This window comes from Cheilinus undulatus, linkage group 18, assembly GCF_018320785.1.
Source record: "Cheilinus undulatus linkage group 18, ASM1832078v1, whole genome shotgun sequence".
NCBI lineage: Eukaryota > Metazoa > Chordata > Actinopteri > Labriformes > Labridae > Cheilinus > Cheilinus undulatus.
The window spans coordinates 23,094,880-23,107,779 of NC_054882.1; the positions used below are offsets into that span (position 1 = coordinate 23,094,880).

Consider the following 12,900-nt stretch of genomic DNA (forward strand, 5'->3'; position numbering starts at 1 on the left):
AAATGGATTAAATTAGTATTAAGTACATTAAGGTGATTAATTATTGCAAATATGTTTATGAGGTGATGTTTTTACCACAGTGAGCTTTCTTACAGAACTAGGGATGCACACTTTTGTCAGGATGGTAACAGTTTTAGTAGATATTGCCTCATATTTTGGTAGTGGCAGATATGAAAACTTCTGCAGATATAATGTACTCATATATTGTCTGTGAATTTCAGCCATATGCACAAATAACTGTGTAGAGTTTTAGACAGTACCGGCATCACTTGAAGTTTCTCTCTTTGTTCAGCCTCATTCCTTAAAGTTTAAAGTGGTTTAAGGACTGAAGTTTTTGACTGAACCGCATGGAAATATCGACATTTCAGAAATCAACAAAAGTCCAATATTGTACACTCCTAGTTGTACTTACTCTTAACATTATTGAAGAGTAAGACATGAAGTTAAATAGAGATACCTTTTTGCATAACATTAGACACTCATGACCAATGATGGTAAAGTGTTCTGTGCTCAGGACCCACCACCAACTCATCAACAAGGATTCACACCTCAAATATCCAAAGGGGCTCAACCTCTCTGATGTATTTAATGGAAAGTATTGTAGTTTGGACCTAAAATGGAACAAAATGTGCTTTTTAACAAATGATGGGGCAAAATTAACTTGTTAAAAAAGAGCATCATCAAGCCCTGGAACAGTTACTTTTGTTGGGTAAAACTATGTCTCCCAAGTTGCCCGCTTAAAAAAATAGTGCAGTCCAACCTTGTTTCCTTAGGTCTTCCCTGACAAAAAGCAATGATCTGCTTTTATGTAGTAAAAATTTTTAGAATTGGCACACCTGCTAAAATGTGTTATGATGACTATTACCCTGCAGCATATAAATAGAAGAGAGCCATTTAATGTGCCAGAAACCATCAAATTTGGGCATTTGAAGCTAAGAAAGCTTCTTTGTACTATGCACTTGACATTTCAGAAACAGCACATTCAATCAGAAAATTCAGTCCTAGTCTGCTGTACTTAGAAATCTCTCATGATTTTCATTTTTGACCATTTTCTGTGTAAATAGGTTTTCTCAGTTCAGATCTTTAAAAGGTCTTTGGAGGTCTTAAATTTGATTTTTAAAAGTGTGTAGGAACCCTGTGTGTTACACGTAGAAATGTTCTCACTTGGCTGAATTTGCATAATGTGTACATTCAGAGCATTTCCTACAAGTTAAGCAAAAATGCACAGTGACAACTTTAATTACTTAAATTATTTCATGTATTTACCAGTGTGAGCTCAGTACTGTTGTTTGTGTTCCATCAGAGTCAAGGCAGCTGACAAGGTGAAGCACAAACCTCTTATTTGAAATGCTGTATGCCTAGCAGACATATGCTTGGCTATTCTCAGCCAAATAAAGTGTTATGAGTATCATACCCACCCCTATTTATTTTCATTTGTCTTAATCTTGGCAGCACAAGTTGGCCTGAATTTCCATAACCTCATAAAAGCATTTAAAGCCTGGAGAAAGCATGCTTGCTCCCTATCTGCAAGCCTGCTGAGCTCTAAATTACATCTGATCCAATATCCCATTATCTTGTCAGTCTTGACTCAGGCATGCCTTGGCCACGTTGCATGTCTCCTGCAATCCCTCTGGGTCAGCTGACTGCTGGAAACCAAAAGGAGATCTGCTGCAGTAAGAGAGAGTCCAAAAGGCCATGTGTGTTACATGTGCACGCTACAGAGCTCCTAACACATGAAAGCATGCATGCAGCAAAAGAGCAAATGCTCTGGCTGGTACTGCTGGCATAGAAGCTTGAGAACCACCTCCTTCTTTCATCCATTTCCTGCTCAGCCGCTGCCAAAAACAAAGCCCTGAAAAAAAAGATACACTTCCACTTCTTTACTCCCCGGCTGCAGCACACTGGCTTATGTCTCAGCTGGAATGATCTTGAATCAGTTTCATCTTTCCAGCCAGTATGAATTATAAATGGTAATGGTAATCTGGCTAATGACTCGTACATCAGTAATCCTCTGCTCTGAAACATTAGCAGCTATGCCGACTGTAAATAGAGGAGCTAAGTCCCAAGTATTATAGCATTAGCAGCCTCAGTTCAGCAGGGAAGCTGGAGACATGCCTAATATGAACTCAGACTTACTCCAGCAGACTTTGCAGGAGCTGAACTCTGCACTATCATTTTGATTTATTTATTAAAGATCTGCATCATTTCACCTTTATTTTAGAATAAAGCTTGTATAGTAGCACTGTTATCTGGAGAGCTGTGACATTAAAAAATCTTTGCATCTTTATGGCCAAATTTTGCTCATCAGCTCCCCCCGCTGAGCTGCTTCTGATGTGAATTTAATCGACTGAGACAATGACAGGCAGGACTGTGAATGAAGTTGAGCATCTGTTTCTCACTGAGAACAGAGCATTTAAAATCCTGTTTAACTTTGTGACCCTCTTTCCTGCCTGCATACTTTCTTTCTTTTCTCACATATGTTCTTCTGCTCCCTGCTACAGAGGTCCTCAGGTGCAGGCAACCAAAGCTGCTGCTGGTGTGAAAAAGTACGACCTCAGCAAGTGGAAGTATGCTGAGCTTCGAGATGTCATCAACACTTCCTGCGGTGAGAAAACACACCCATGTTCAGCTGCTTTTATCAACTTTACAGCTTGTGTGCAGTGAACCAGCCCTTCACAGCAGATACAGTAGAACATTTTCTAAACAGTTTACAATTTCAGGCAGTTTTGGAGCCAGAAACCATATTACTTCTTGCCTAAACGTGCATGTTTGTCATCTAACACTTTAGGTTTTTAACTAGTAGAAGTGACTGTTTGCAGATCTGAGTGTAGACAGTTTTTCTCAAAAGACTAATCTGAGGATGTTCCCACAGCTGCTTCAGCTCATCAGTATGCATTTAGCTGTGTAAAGAGGAAATTATCATCATTTTTAAGGTTGCCAGACTTCTGCCCTTCCCAAGTCATTCCCGGCCAACCCTCTCCTCAGTCAGCATGAAAAGCAGATGAGTTTCTGCTCCTGTATAATTGGCCCAGTGTACAGTACTTATCAGTGTGTGGGACTCTGATATCCCCTGTGGGAATCCAAAGACATCTGGGTAATTTGTGGAACCCAGTCGCTTTGTGAGGTCTGACTGATTATAGCCTTAAATCTAGTACAAGTGCTGTTTACAATGTTGTCTTTGTGTTTTATGGTCAGGAAGAAACCTGTGTGAAACCCTAAAATCCTAATTTTACTGTATTAAGTTTGAAAATCAGAAATCATGTGTTACCTGTCTTGAAGTGGTGCCTTGTCTTTATCTTTAATAAATGCATATTCATGTTTGGATGTTGTTATTTTTTAAGATATTGAGCTTCTGGCGGCCTGCAGAGAGGAGTTTCACCGTCGCCTGAAGGTCTATCATGCCTGGAAGTCCAAGAACAAGAAACGTAACGACGATGGAAGTGATCAGAGGGCTCCTAAATCTGTCACTGACTATGGTAGGTGGAGCAAGAAAGGACTTGAGTGAGAATATTCTCATGGGATCACAGTTGAACTGAATGGATAAAAACAATTTATGAAGGCATTTAAGGTTATCTTTGAGTTTTCTTTAGTGTGGTTGGCCTACACTGATTTCAGGGCGTACCTATACTGATAAATAGTAGTTTATAAGACTGATAACTGATATTTGGAGCAGATATGCATTTAAAGTAAAAGTGTGCCATTAGAGAACAAAATGAGAGTGACTGGCTGCTCTGTGTGACTTAAGTGTAAGAACTGTAGAAAAAGGTGGGTGCTCTTGAAGAACAGGGGAAACTATGTCCAATATTAAAAGGGAAAAGCCAGACACTCCAAACATAAAAAATGAAAAAGGTAGGAAGATAATACTTTTAAAAGCCTTTATTATAATGACAAATTATTTAAAAGGCCAACATGCTTCTACTAAGTTTGTCTTCATCTGAGCTAATGGACAAAAATTCTGCTTGTCTCTTTGTGTTTTGCTTAGTTTGGATGTTATGCTGTAGTATATGAGATGAACCTTACACCTCTGTGGCCTTGTAAAGGATATCAATTGGCCAGATCCAAGGTCTGTCATCAGGCAAATCCACCTTGCAAAGCTCCAGTCTGAAACAATTGTGCCAGGTCTGAGAACAGATGCTTTCGTCAACATAGAATATGGATCATGCCCCGTAGGAGGTTTTTGATCCCATGTAAACCAGCTCTAAAGAGAGTTTCTGAGAATACTCAGTGTTGGTATTTGTCTCTTTGGATGCAAATGTGCACCCCCTCGCCAGGTGTTGTTATATTGACTCGTCATGATACCACAGTGAGCATAGATTTAAATAGACTGTCAGATTTCATGTTTTCAAACATTGGAGGACCACCAACAAAGGGCTAGGATTGCATATTTTACATCTTATGGGTTGGTAGATAATCCAGCTAAGGGTTGCACTTGTTCAAACTCAGCCTAGTTTACGCTCTACTGACATTTAATGTTTTGCACTTAAGTTTCATCGTAGGCTTAAGGTACTTCAATCTTACACCTACCTCCCAGCAGGGTCAAGTCTTCTGTAAGATACAGTTTTCTGGTGATAGTTTTGAAAGGTTAGATAATGAGGAGCAGAGGGTTATACCAGCTGTTTGGTGTCAGCAGAGTGTTCTCCTTGATCAAATACACTTTTTGTTTTCCATATTTTTGCTAATTTCTAGACTCTTGTTGTAACTCAATCAAAAATCCTTTGTCATATATTGCATACATTATTGGTGCTGTTTGAGGATTAATCATAGTGATCAGGAGTTATTTTACAATTGTTCAGAGGCAGCACTGTAATAAAGACTACATTTACAACACTTTCACTGATTGCTCAAATTGATTGAACACATCATATCTGCGCTATATTTTTGTTATCTTGGCGGTTATGCTGTAGTAGATTAGATGAACCTTACGCCTCTGCAACGCAAATTGATGGATTGCCCAGATTCCATGTCTGCCATCAGGCAGATCTAATCTGAAACAATTGTGCCAGGTCCGAAAACGGGTCAAACCAATTGCAGTCATTTGGCAAAAATGAGGCAGTAGCTACGAGCGGAGTTTGGTTGTACTGGGAGAGGGTTGCATTGGCTACCACCAGTCTAGCATTTCATTTCATTTCATTTATTTGGCACATTTTAAAATACAATGAAACACAAAAACACTAACAATAATGGACAGACATTAACAATAAGCGATTACATTTTAAAAGGCATGCCAGGGAAATCCCAAAAAACCCTGAAGGGGCTTGAAGAGGAGGGCTCCCCAATATAACAGTTAAACTTTAACTAAAGAAAAAACGACACATTCACAACTACATCCATTTAGCTTGGATGTAGCTGTAGCATAGAAAGCCTTTAATGACCAGAAATATATTTTCACTCTTCTCTGACCTGCTTTGGCATGAATTTTATCCACCGACAATAGTTGGTGCAACAGGCTGTAGATGCCAAAATATATATGCAAAACACTAAAAGCGGGTTTTTCCATAATGTGTCCCCCCCATAACTTTACCATAGTAGCAAGTCACACACCATATACCCAAGCTGTTGTGTACATAAAGACAAAGTTTAGCTTAACCTCAATACTGGAATGCCCTGGCACAGTAGTACGACAAAAAATAGAACAGCTAAGTCATAATTCAATCCACACGGGTAGAAGATATATTTGATACTAGTGAGATCTGATCCATATTTCCACTACAGTGATCCAGACTCATCGTGTCAGTGCCACAGAGCAACAAATCTGAAATAGAATGGTTGTCTTACAACATCTGATTTAGGATCTCACCACATAAAGCACTTATGCTCTTTAATTTTGAATCCGTGCAGTCATTCTGTTTATCCAACATATTCAATACCACATTCAGTAGATGGAGAGATAATTTTCTTGTATTAGTTCCTTCCTTATTGTTATTGTCGGTGATGCTTGACTTGTGATTCTTAACATAAATCAGTACATCTACATCTCACGTGTTTGGGCACCCTGGGAATAAGAAGGTTACAGGGTAAAGGTATTTTGCGCCCCTTTTGTGGTCGCAAATAACCTGCATGTTTCCTGTCGTGCAATTAAGAGCGTCTAAAAGCGTAACCTGTCTGGCATGTGAATATTTCCTCTAAATGCCACACATGCTTTGTCAGGTTTAAAGCTGCTTGCAAGACGGTTCCTGATCTTACCCAGCCAAGCGTGGCCCATGCAACAAACTCACATAAATGTTATCTTGCTGCCTGAAAGCATACCAGTGCTCTTCATTTCCCTTCTTTTTCATCTTGAAAACAAATATCTGACGTGATGGGGAGAAGGAACAGTGGATCGTGTTGCTACTACTTTCCCTATATTTACCCCTCCTTCTCTTTGATATGATAGCTCCTGAAAGGCGCTCTTATATTTGGATCCTGTTCTTGGCCTCCACTGATGCAGCAGAGGTCTTAGTGAGGCTGTTTCATAACAGGCTGAAAGCTGCTTTAGCTGAGTTTTCTGTTATATTTACTTGTGTTTTTCTGCTTCCTCTTTCATCTTGTGTCTTTTGAAAGCTTTATACACTGTTTCCTTACTGTTGTTACCAAAGATACAAAAAACATGAGGCATTTAAGGTGACATTATTTCAGACTACAACAGATGCTTTATTCAACATTTTTCATGTTTAACACAAATTCATATTCTGTCCACCCATAGCTGAACAGAACCCGGCTCCACCAATGACAGCCCAGCATCAGGAAGTGGCCATAAACCGGCAGCAGCGATATTTCCGCATTCCTTTCATCCGACCTGCTGACCAGTACAAAGACCCCCAGAACAAAAAGAAGGGCTGGTGGTACGCCCACTTTGATGGGCCATGGATAGCCCGACAGATGGAGCTTCATCCGGACAAACGGCCTATTGTGTTGGTTGCAGGTGAGTCAGTAGGGTTTTTTTTTTTTTTTTCATTGAAACAAAATCATCTGAAGAAAGTGCAATGCAGCTGACCTTATGTATTTTTATATTGTTGTACTTTATTTACTGACATCATACCTCATAGTCTGCTTTTTTGATGATTCAGGTAGCCATTTACAGTTTTCCTCATCATCTATTTTTGGCCTTCTACCTTGTTGTATACAAACCCCATTGTTCTTTTTTGATTGTAGCTTTTTTATTTCCTTTCCTTTTTGCTATACAGGTGCATCTCAAAAAATAGAAACTTCTATATATTCTAGATACATCTCATAAAAAAGACTTTTTTTGGTTTAATGTTGATGATTACAGCTTACAGCTTGCATGGGCATGAAGGCGATCAGTCTGTGGTACTGCAAGGCAACCTTCATCTCATCTGTATATTTGAGTTTGGTGTCCCTCATCTTCCTTCCCCTTGACTTTACCCCAGAGATTCTCTATGGGGTTCAGGTCTGGCCAGTTGGCTGCCTAATGAACCACTAATGCCAATAATACCATGGTCCAGTTTATACCGGTTTCTGGGAGTTTTGGCTTCACTTTAGAGAGGAGCCAAGTCCTGCTGGAAAAGGTAATCAGTATCTTCATAAAGCTTCTCAGCAGCTAGAAGCATGAAGTGCCCTAAAATCTCCTGGTAGATGGCTGACAGTGTTGACTCTGGACTTGTCTGTGTGTGGTGGCTCTTTAATGCCAGCCTCAGTCCACTCCTTGGTCTTGAATCTGCTTTATTTTTTGACAATCCTCTGAAGACTGAGCGCATCCCTGTTGCTTGCGCTCCATTTTCTACCATACTTTTCCCTTTCAGTCAACTTTCCATTAACATGTTTTGATAACCAGTGTTGGGTAGCGTTACTTTTAAAACTAACTCGTTAGATTACTGTGTTACATACTAAGAAAAGTAATTTGTTACGTTACTGCGTTACCTACTTCTAAAACTAACGTGTTACAGTACTCTTGCATTACTAAATATTAAAACACTTTAGCTACTCAATCCGCTGGACGGTTGTAGAAAACAACAGATAACGACCCCACGTCTGCATTTGAATGTGCAGACTCTAATGTCAATGCACAGCGTATTTACAGCCCATAATCTGTATGTCTGCAGCCTGAAAACACCTCTAACAGACAGGAAAACCTTTACAGCTCTTTAACATGCTCACAATCTGACATCAAGCTGAGCAGAAGCAGACAGAATCACTCAAACGCTGTGCGTAATTGCAGGGTGTAATTGGAGCAGCTGAACAGCTGATTCAATGAAAGCAAATGGAGCTTTTAAACTTACATTTCACCAGGATGCTGTTCTTGTCCCTTTTATTCAAAAATCTGTCATAATTGGGATAATTCCACTGTGGCCTGCTGTCCTCTCCGTCATCTTAGTGGCTCAACAAGCTAACAATGCACGCGTAATGGTACAGAACGTTTACCTTCCGCTGGCACGGGACTACGTGCCAACATGACTACAGGAAGAGAGAAGGACAAACAGAGCAGATGCTTCAAGGAGCGTCCTTTTTGTCTTTGTCTCTTTTTGAAGCCACTGAAGAGAGAGGAAATTTTGGATTTTTCTTTCAGTAACGGATTACTTTTATGAAAATGTAACTAATAACAGGATTACTTGAATTGTAAAACTAACGCGTTACATTACTATAAAAAAGTAATCTGAGCACTCTAACGGATTACTTTGTAACGCGTTACCCCCAACACTGTTGATAACAGCCTCTGAGAACAGCCTGCCCCTCTGTGGCTTACCCTCCTTGCGGAGGTTGTCAGTGATTGTCTTCTAGACGTTTGTCAAGTCAGCAGTCTTCCCCATGATTGTGGTTGTGGGAACTGAACCAGAGCAAGGGGATAAAGCCTCAGGAAACCTTTGCAAAATTGACTTTTTAACAGAACTCTGATATTTTAAGATAGTGGATTTTTTTTTTCTTGAGCTAGAAGTTATAATAATCAAGATTAAAAGAAAAAAATCTCTAGGTGTTTTTCTGTATGAGATAAATCTAGAATTTATGAAAATTTAACTTTCTGAAGTCAGTCATTAGAAAAAATGAACTTTTACTTTGTATTCTCATTTTTTAGATTCGCCTGTTCTCTAAGGACAGACATGTAGTTGCATGGATGCATATGTTGTTTGTCATTTTGATGAGTCCTTTTACTGCAAAATTTCTCTAAACTTTTGTCCTTTTTGGTCAACCACTCAGGAAAAGACGACATGGAGATGTGCGAGCTCAGTCTGGAGGAGACGGGCCTGACCAGGAAGAGGGGGGCGGAGATCCTGCCACGGCAGTTCGAAGAAATCTGGGAACGCTGCGATGGAATTCAGTACCTGAAGAGAGCAATAGAGAACAAGCAAGCCCGACCCACGCACGCCACCGCCATGCTTCAGAGTCTCCTCAAGTGACGCAGAGCAGAGGGATAAGAGCAAGTCCTGAAACATGACACACAGACTCACAAATATGCGGGCACAGCAGTGTAACTGCGGTTTGTGGGATGGAGGGAGAGATGCTCCATATACAGTCTTACTGTAGAAACTGCTTTTTAAATCCTTGTATTTTGTTTAACTTTTTATATCTGGAATTTGGTGTGAAACACCTTCTTGGTGTAGACTTAGCATCCTTGTGTTTCTCTTCCTGAATGTAAAACTTCACCATAAGGCCTTAAACCTCAGACGTCTTAACTGTTTTCTAGCCTTTCTAACTGCTAAGTTGAAGCCTAAATTATCTGCAGATGAATCAGAAGTAGTCTTTTCAAAAAACGTATGAAAAAGAAATAATGTTGCCTCTTCAGTCATTCTTCAGGTTGTGTGGATATAGATTTATTACTCCTCAAATTTTACATCCACATAGAAAAACAATCACAGCTTCTTGGTTTTGCCTGTTCAACAAAAGAACTACATATTTTTTTACTCATAAATGAAATGAAATTATTTCAATCAAGAAACACTAAAAAGCTATATTTATACATTGTTATACAAAGTGGCTTTACGTCTACATACCTCTGTTAACACGCTAAATTTGTGTTGTGTAAAAAATGAGGCCAAGCTATATCATTACAGAACTTGTCCACCTTTAATGTAACTTACATACAGGTCAATAGAAAAAAGAATCTGTTAGAAGAATTTTAACACACTGGTGGCACTAATATGCACACACCTAGACTAATTCTTCATTGAAGCACCTTTTGATTACATCACAGCTTTCAGTCTTTTTGGTAAATTCATTGGATTAACTTAACAATGACATGTCCTGTGCTCAGCCCTATTCAGGTCACAGATTTTTATCAGGACTCAGGGCTGGACTCTTTTGTAGTCTTGGGTGTATTACTGGGTCATTCTCATGTTGAGTTGAAATTCCTCTTCATCTTCAGCTTTCTAGAAGATCCATGATTGAAGTTAAAAAATATCTAAGCCAGGCTAAATTTAGCCAAAACCTCAGGTCTCCCAAAAACATGTTGGTAAATGTGTTGTGGTTTGATGGGACCAGAGGTGAGCATGTTTCACACCAAAACAACACTGCACATCACCAAGAGAATACCATACCCACGGTGCAGCATGGTCAGGGCAGCATCATGCTTTGGGGCTGTTTTTGTTCAGCTGGAACTGTCTTTTCAAGGTTGAGAGAGAAATTGCTGTCAGTTTTGGCACCAAACCTTCAGCGTCAGCTAGAAAACTGAAAATAAGGGCCCTCATTTATCAAACGTGCATACAGCAGAAATTTGGGTGTACACTACTGGACATTTCAGGCTTTCATAAATGTTTTGTTTTGTGTTTTTTAAGTCTCATGAACAGTCAGAAGAGAGCAGCGTATCTCTCGTAAACAGGCTTATCACTGCCTGACACTTAGAATTAGCCTTCATTAATAATAATAACTGAACCTGAGTTATTACAGCCACTCCCACCTCAGCTTGGTGTAGTTTTAGTCTGTCTTCTTTCTGTTTGCATGCTGCTTCTTTTAAGAGCCAAAACACGCTTTTATATCCCCATCTTAAGAGCTGTTTGCGTTTTTAAACCCAGATGTAAGAATATTGGTTATATTGTAAACTGAATGTGAAGAATTGTGATAATATCATATATGAGTAATATTTCTTGGATATTGTGGCTTCTTGGCTCTATGGCGTAAATATTCTAATATCAGCTGGAGTTCAGTTGTGTGCAACATGATTGTTAACCTCAGCAGTAATTTCCTTCCACACTTGGTGTTTCTGATTCATTTTAATGCTGTTTTTTTGTTTGTTTGTTTGTTTTTTGTTGTTGTTGTTTTGTTTTTGTTTTTTTTGCTGAATAACAACTAATATTTAATTTTCCTTTGCTTCTGACATGGAGACTGAACCCATTACAAAGGAGGTGGGGTTTTTGCTGTGTTATAGATCTCCTCGTTGTAACTCGGGGGAGAGGCCAGCTGAACTGTAAACATAGACGGGAGTATGTTATATAAATGGCAGTTGTTTTCAGCTGCCATATTCATCAACACCCAATCAGTTGTACGCTGTTATTGGCCATATATGCATGTTTCATGAATCACACATGATTTCTACATCCAAATCTGTGCTGGTTTCTATGCAAGTTTGATAAATGAGGGCTAACGAGTGCAAATTTGCACCTTACAGATTGACAATGACCCAAAGCAATTTTACACCAAACAATGTGAGATCTTAACAGATGTGTTTAGACTTTTAGAGCCAAAATAGCAAATCTGCTTTTTGTTTGGTTAAAATCTTTTGATGACTAAATTATTATACATTTATCTTGCCTTAGCTTAAAAACACAATAAATTAACAGTCATAAAATATCTTTTTCTCTTCATTACAGTCTTTTAAAGAATCATTTCATCACTGTCTTTGAAGCTTTTTCTTTTTACGCTTGTTCATTTCTTCCTGCTCAAAAAATTCTGCTAACTTTTAAAATCTTTGGAAAATTCTGTTGTTTTTTATTTGTTATGCAAGAAAGAAATGTAGATGTTTTCATGTTTGCAGTTTCATGGGTTTGGGGGTGTTTTACAGAGAATAATGTTATGCGTGTGTCTGTTTTATGTGTGTTATGTTCATGTTTAATTCTGTCGAGCAAACCACTTCTCACCCTGCTTTAGTTACGTTATTCAACGATAATAGCCAGTGATTCACAGACAAGCACAGCAGCTATCTGTGAGTAACTATTCACTTACAAATCCTCCATCCTGGTTCTGATTGTTTGTTTGCCTTCACACTGGATACGGTAGAAAATAAACATATTCCCCAATGTGAAAGCTTGTTTGTTTTTTTCTGCGACTATAGATTAAATCCAAGTTAGGGTCACCAGATTGTTCACAGCTCTGTGAGGACACTTGACAAATGAAAGGGAAAGGCAATTAACAAGATTGGATTCAAAATTAATTAATAGAAGTTAAAGTACTGTTGATGATGTCACTGTTGAGCTGATGCATGCTCCTATTATATAACCATCTAGACTAAAGCTATGGTTCCCAGAATTTTGGCTTTAAATTACATTAACAACAGCAAAAGGTAAATTCAAGCAAAAGCACCTGCAAACTAGTGTCTTTGGGGATTATTTGGCTCCATTTTCAAGTTTTCAAGCTTTTTAAGTGCATGTCCAGTAACAAGTAGCAGTGTTTTTTTCTTCCATACTTTTCAATAGCAAAACAATGTTAAAGCAGCCCAAAAATAACAAAACTCCACAATTTTTGATGCAAAAAAAACATTTTAATCTTTGCCTTTAAATGCAAAATATGTAAAAAAAAAAAAAAAAAGAACCATAAATGATTGGCGGGACGAGGTGTTTTTCTGATGGAAACAGATCAGCATCCAGCAACATGTCATGACCCACCCACTCATACATTCATTCTCTTTTTGGGACACAACAGTGGTTCAGAATAGCATTAAAATAAACAACATTTTAAAGTCTAAGCTTCAGATACCACCATGTGTATCCGTTTGTAAATAATAAATACCTCATTGTGAGGAAAGAACAACCTTTGCCA

The 12,900-nt window shown here is 38.8% G+C and overlaps 1 protein-coding gene across 1 annotated transcript in view; it reads left to right on the forward strand.

Moving 5' to 3' along the window:
- myo6b (myosin VIb) overlaps positions 1-12,151 on the forward strand; it is a 59,517-nt gene extending 47,366 nt beyond the window's left edge. The window contains exons 30-33 of the mRNA XM_041813251.1: positions 2,502-2,605; positions 3,342-3,476; positions 6,683-6,901; positions 9,130-12,151. Of these exons, the coding sequence (XP_041669185.1) occupies positions 2,502-2,605; positions 3,342-3,476; positions 6,683-6,901; positions 9,130-9,329 (658 nt within the window). The 3' untranslated portion in view covers positions 9,330-12,151. The remainder of the gene's footprint in view (positions 1-2,501; positions 2,606-3,341; positions 3,477-6,682; positions 6,902-9,129) is intronic.
- The last annotated feature ends 749 nt before the right edge of the window (positions 12,152-12,900 follow it).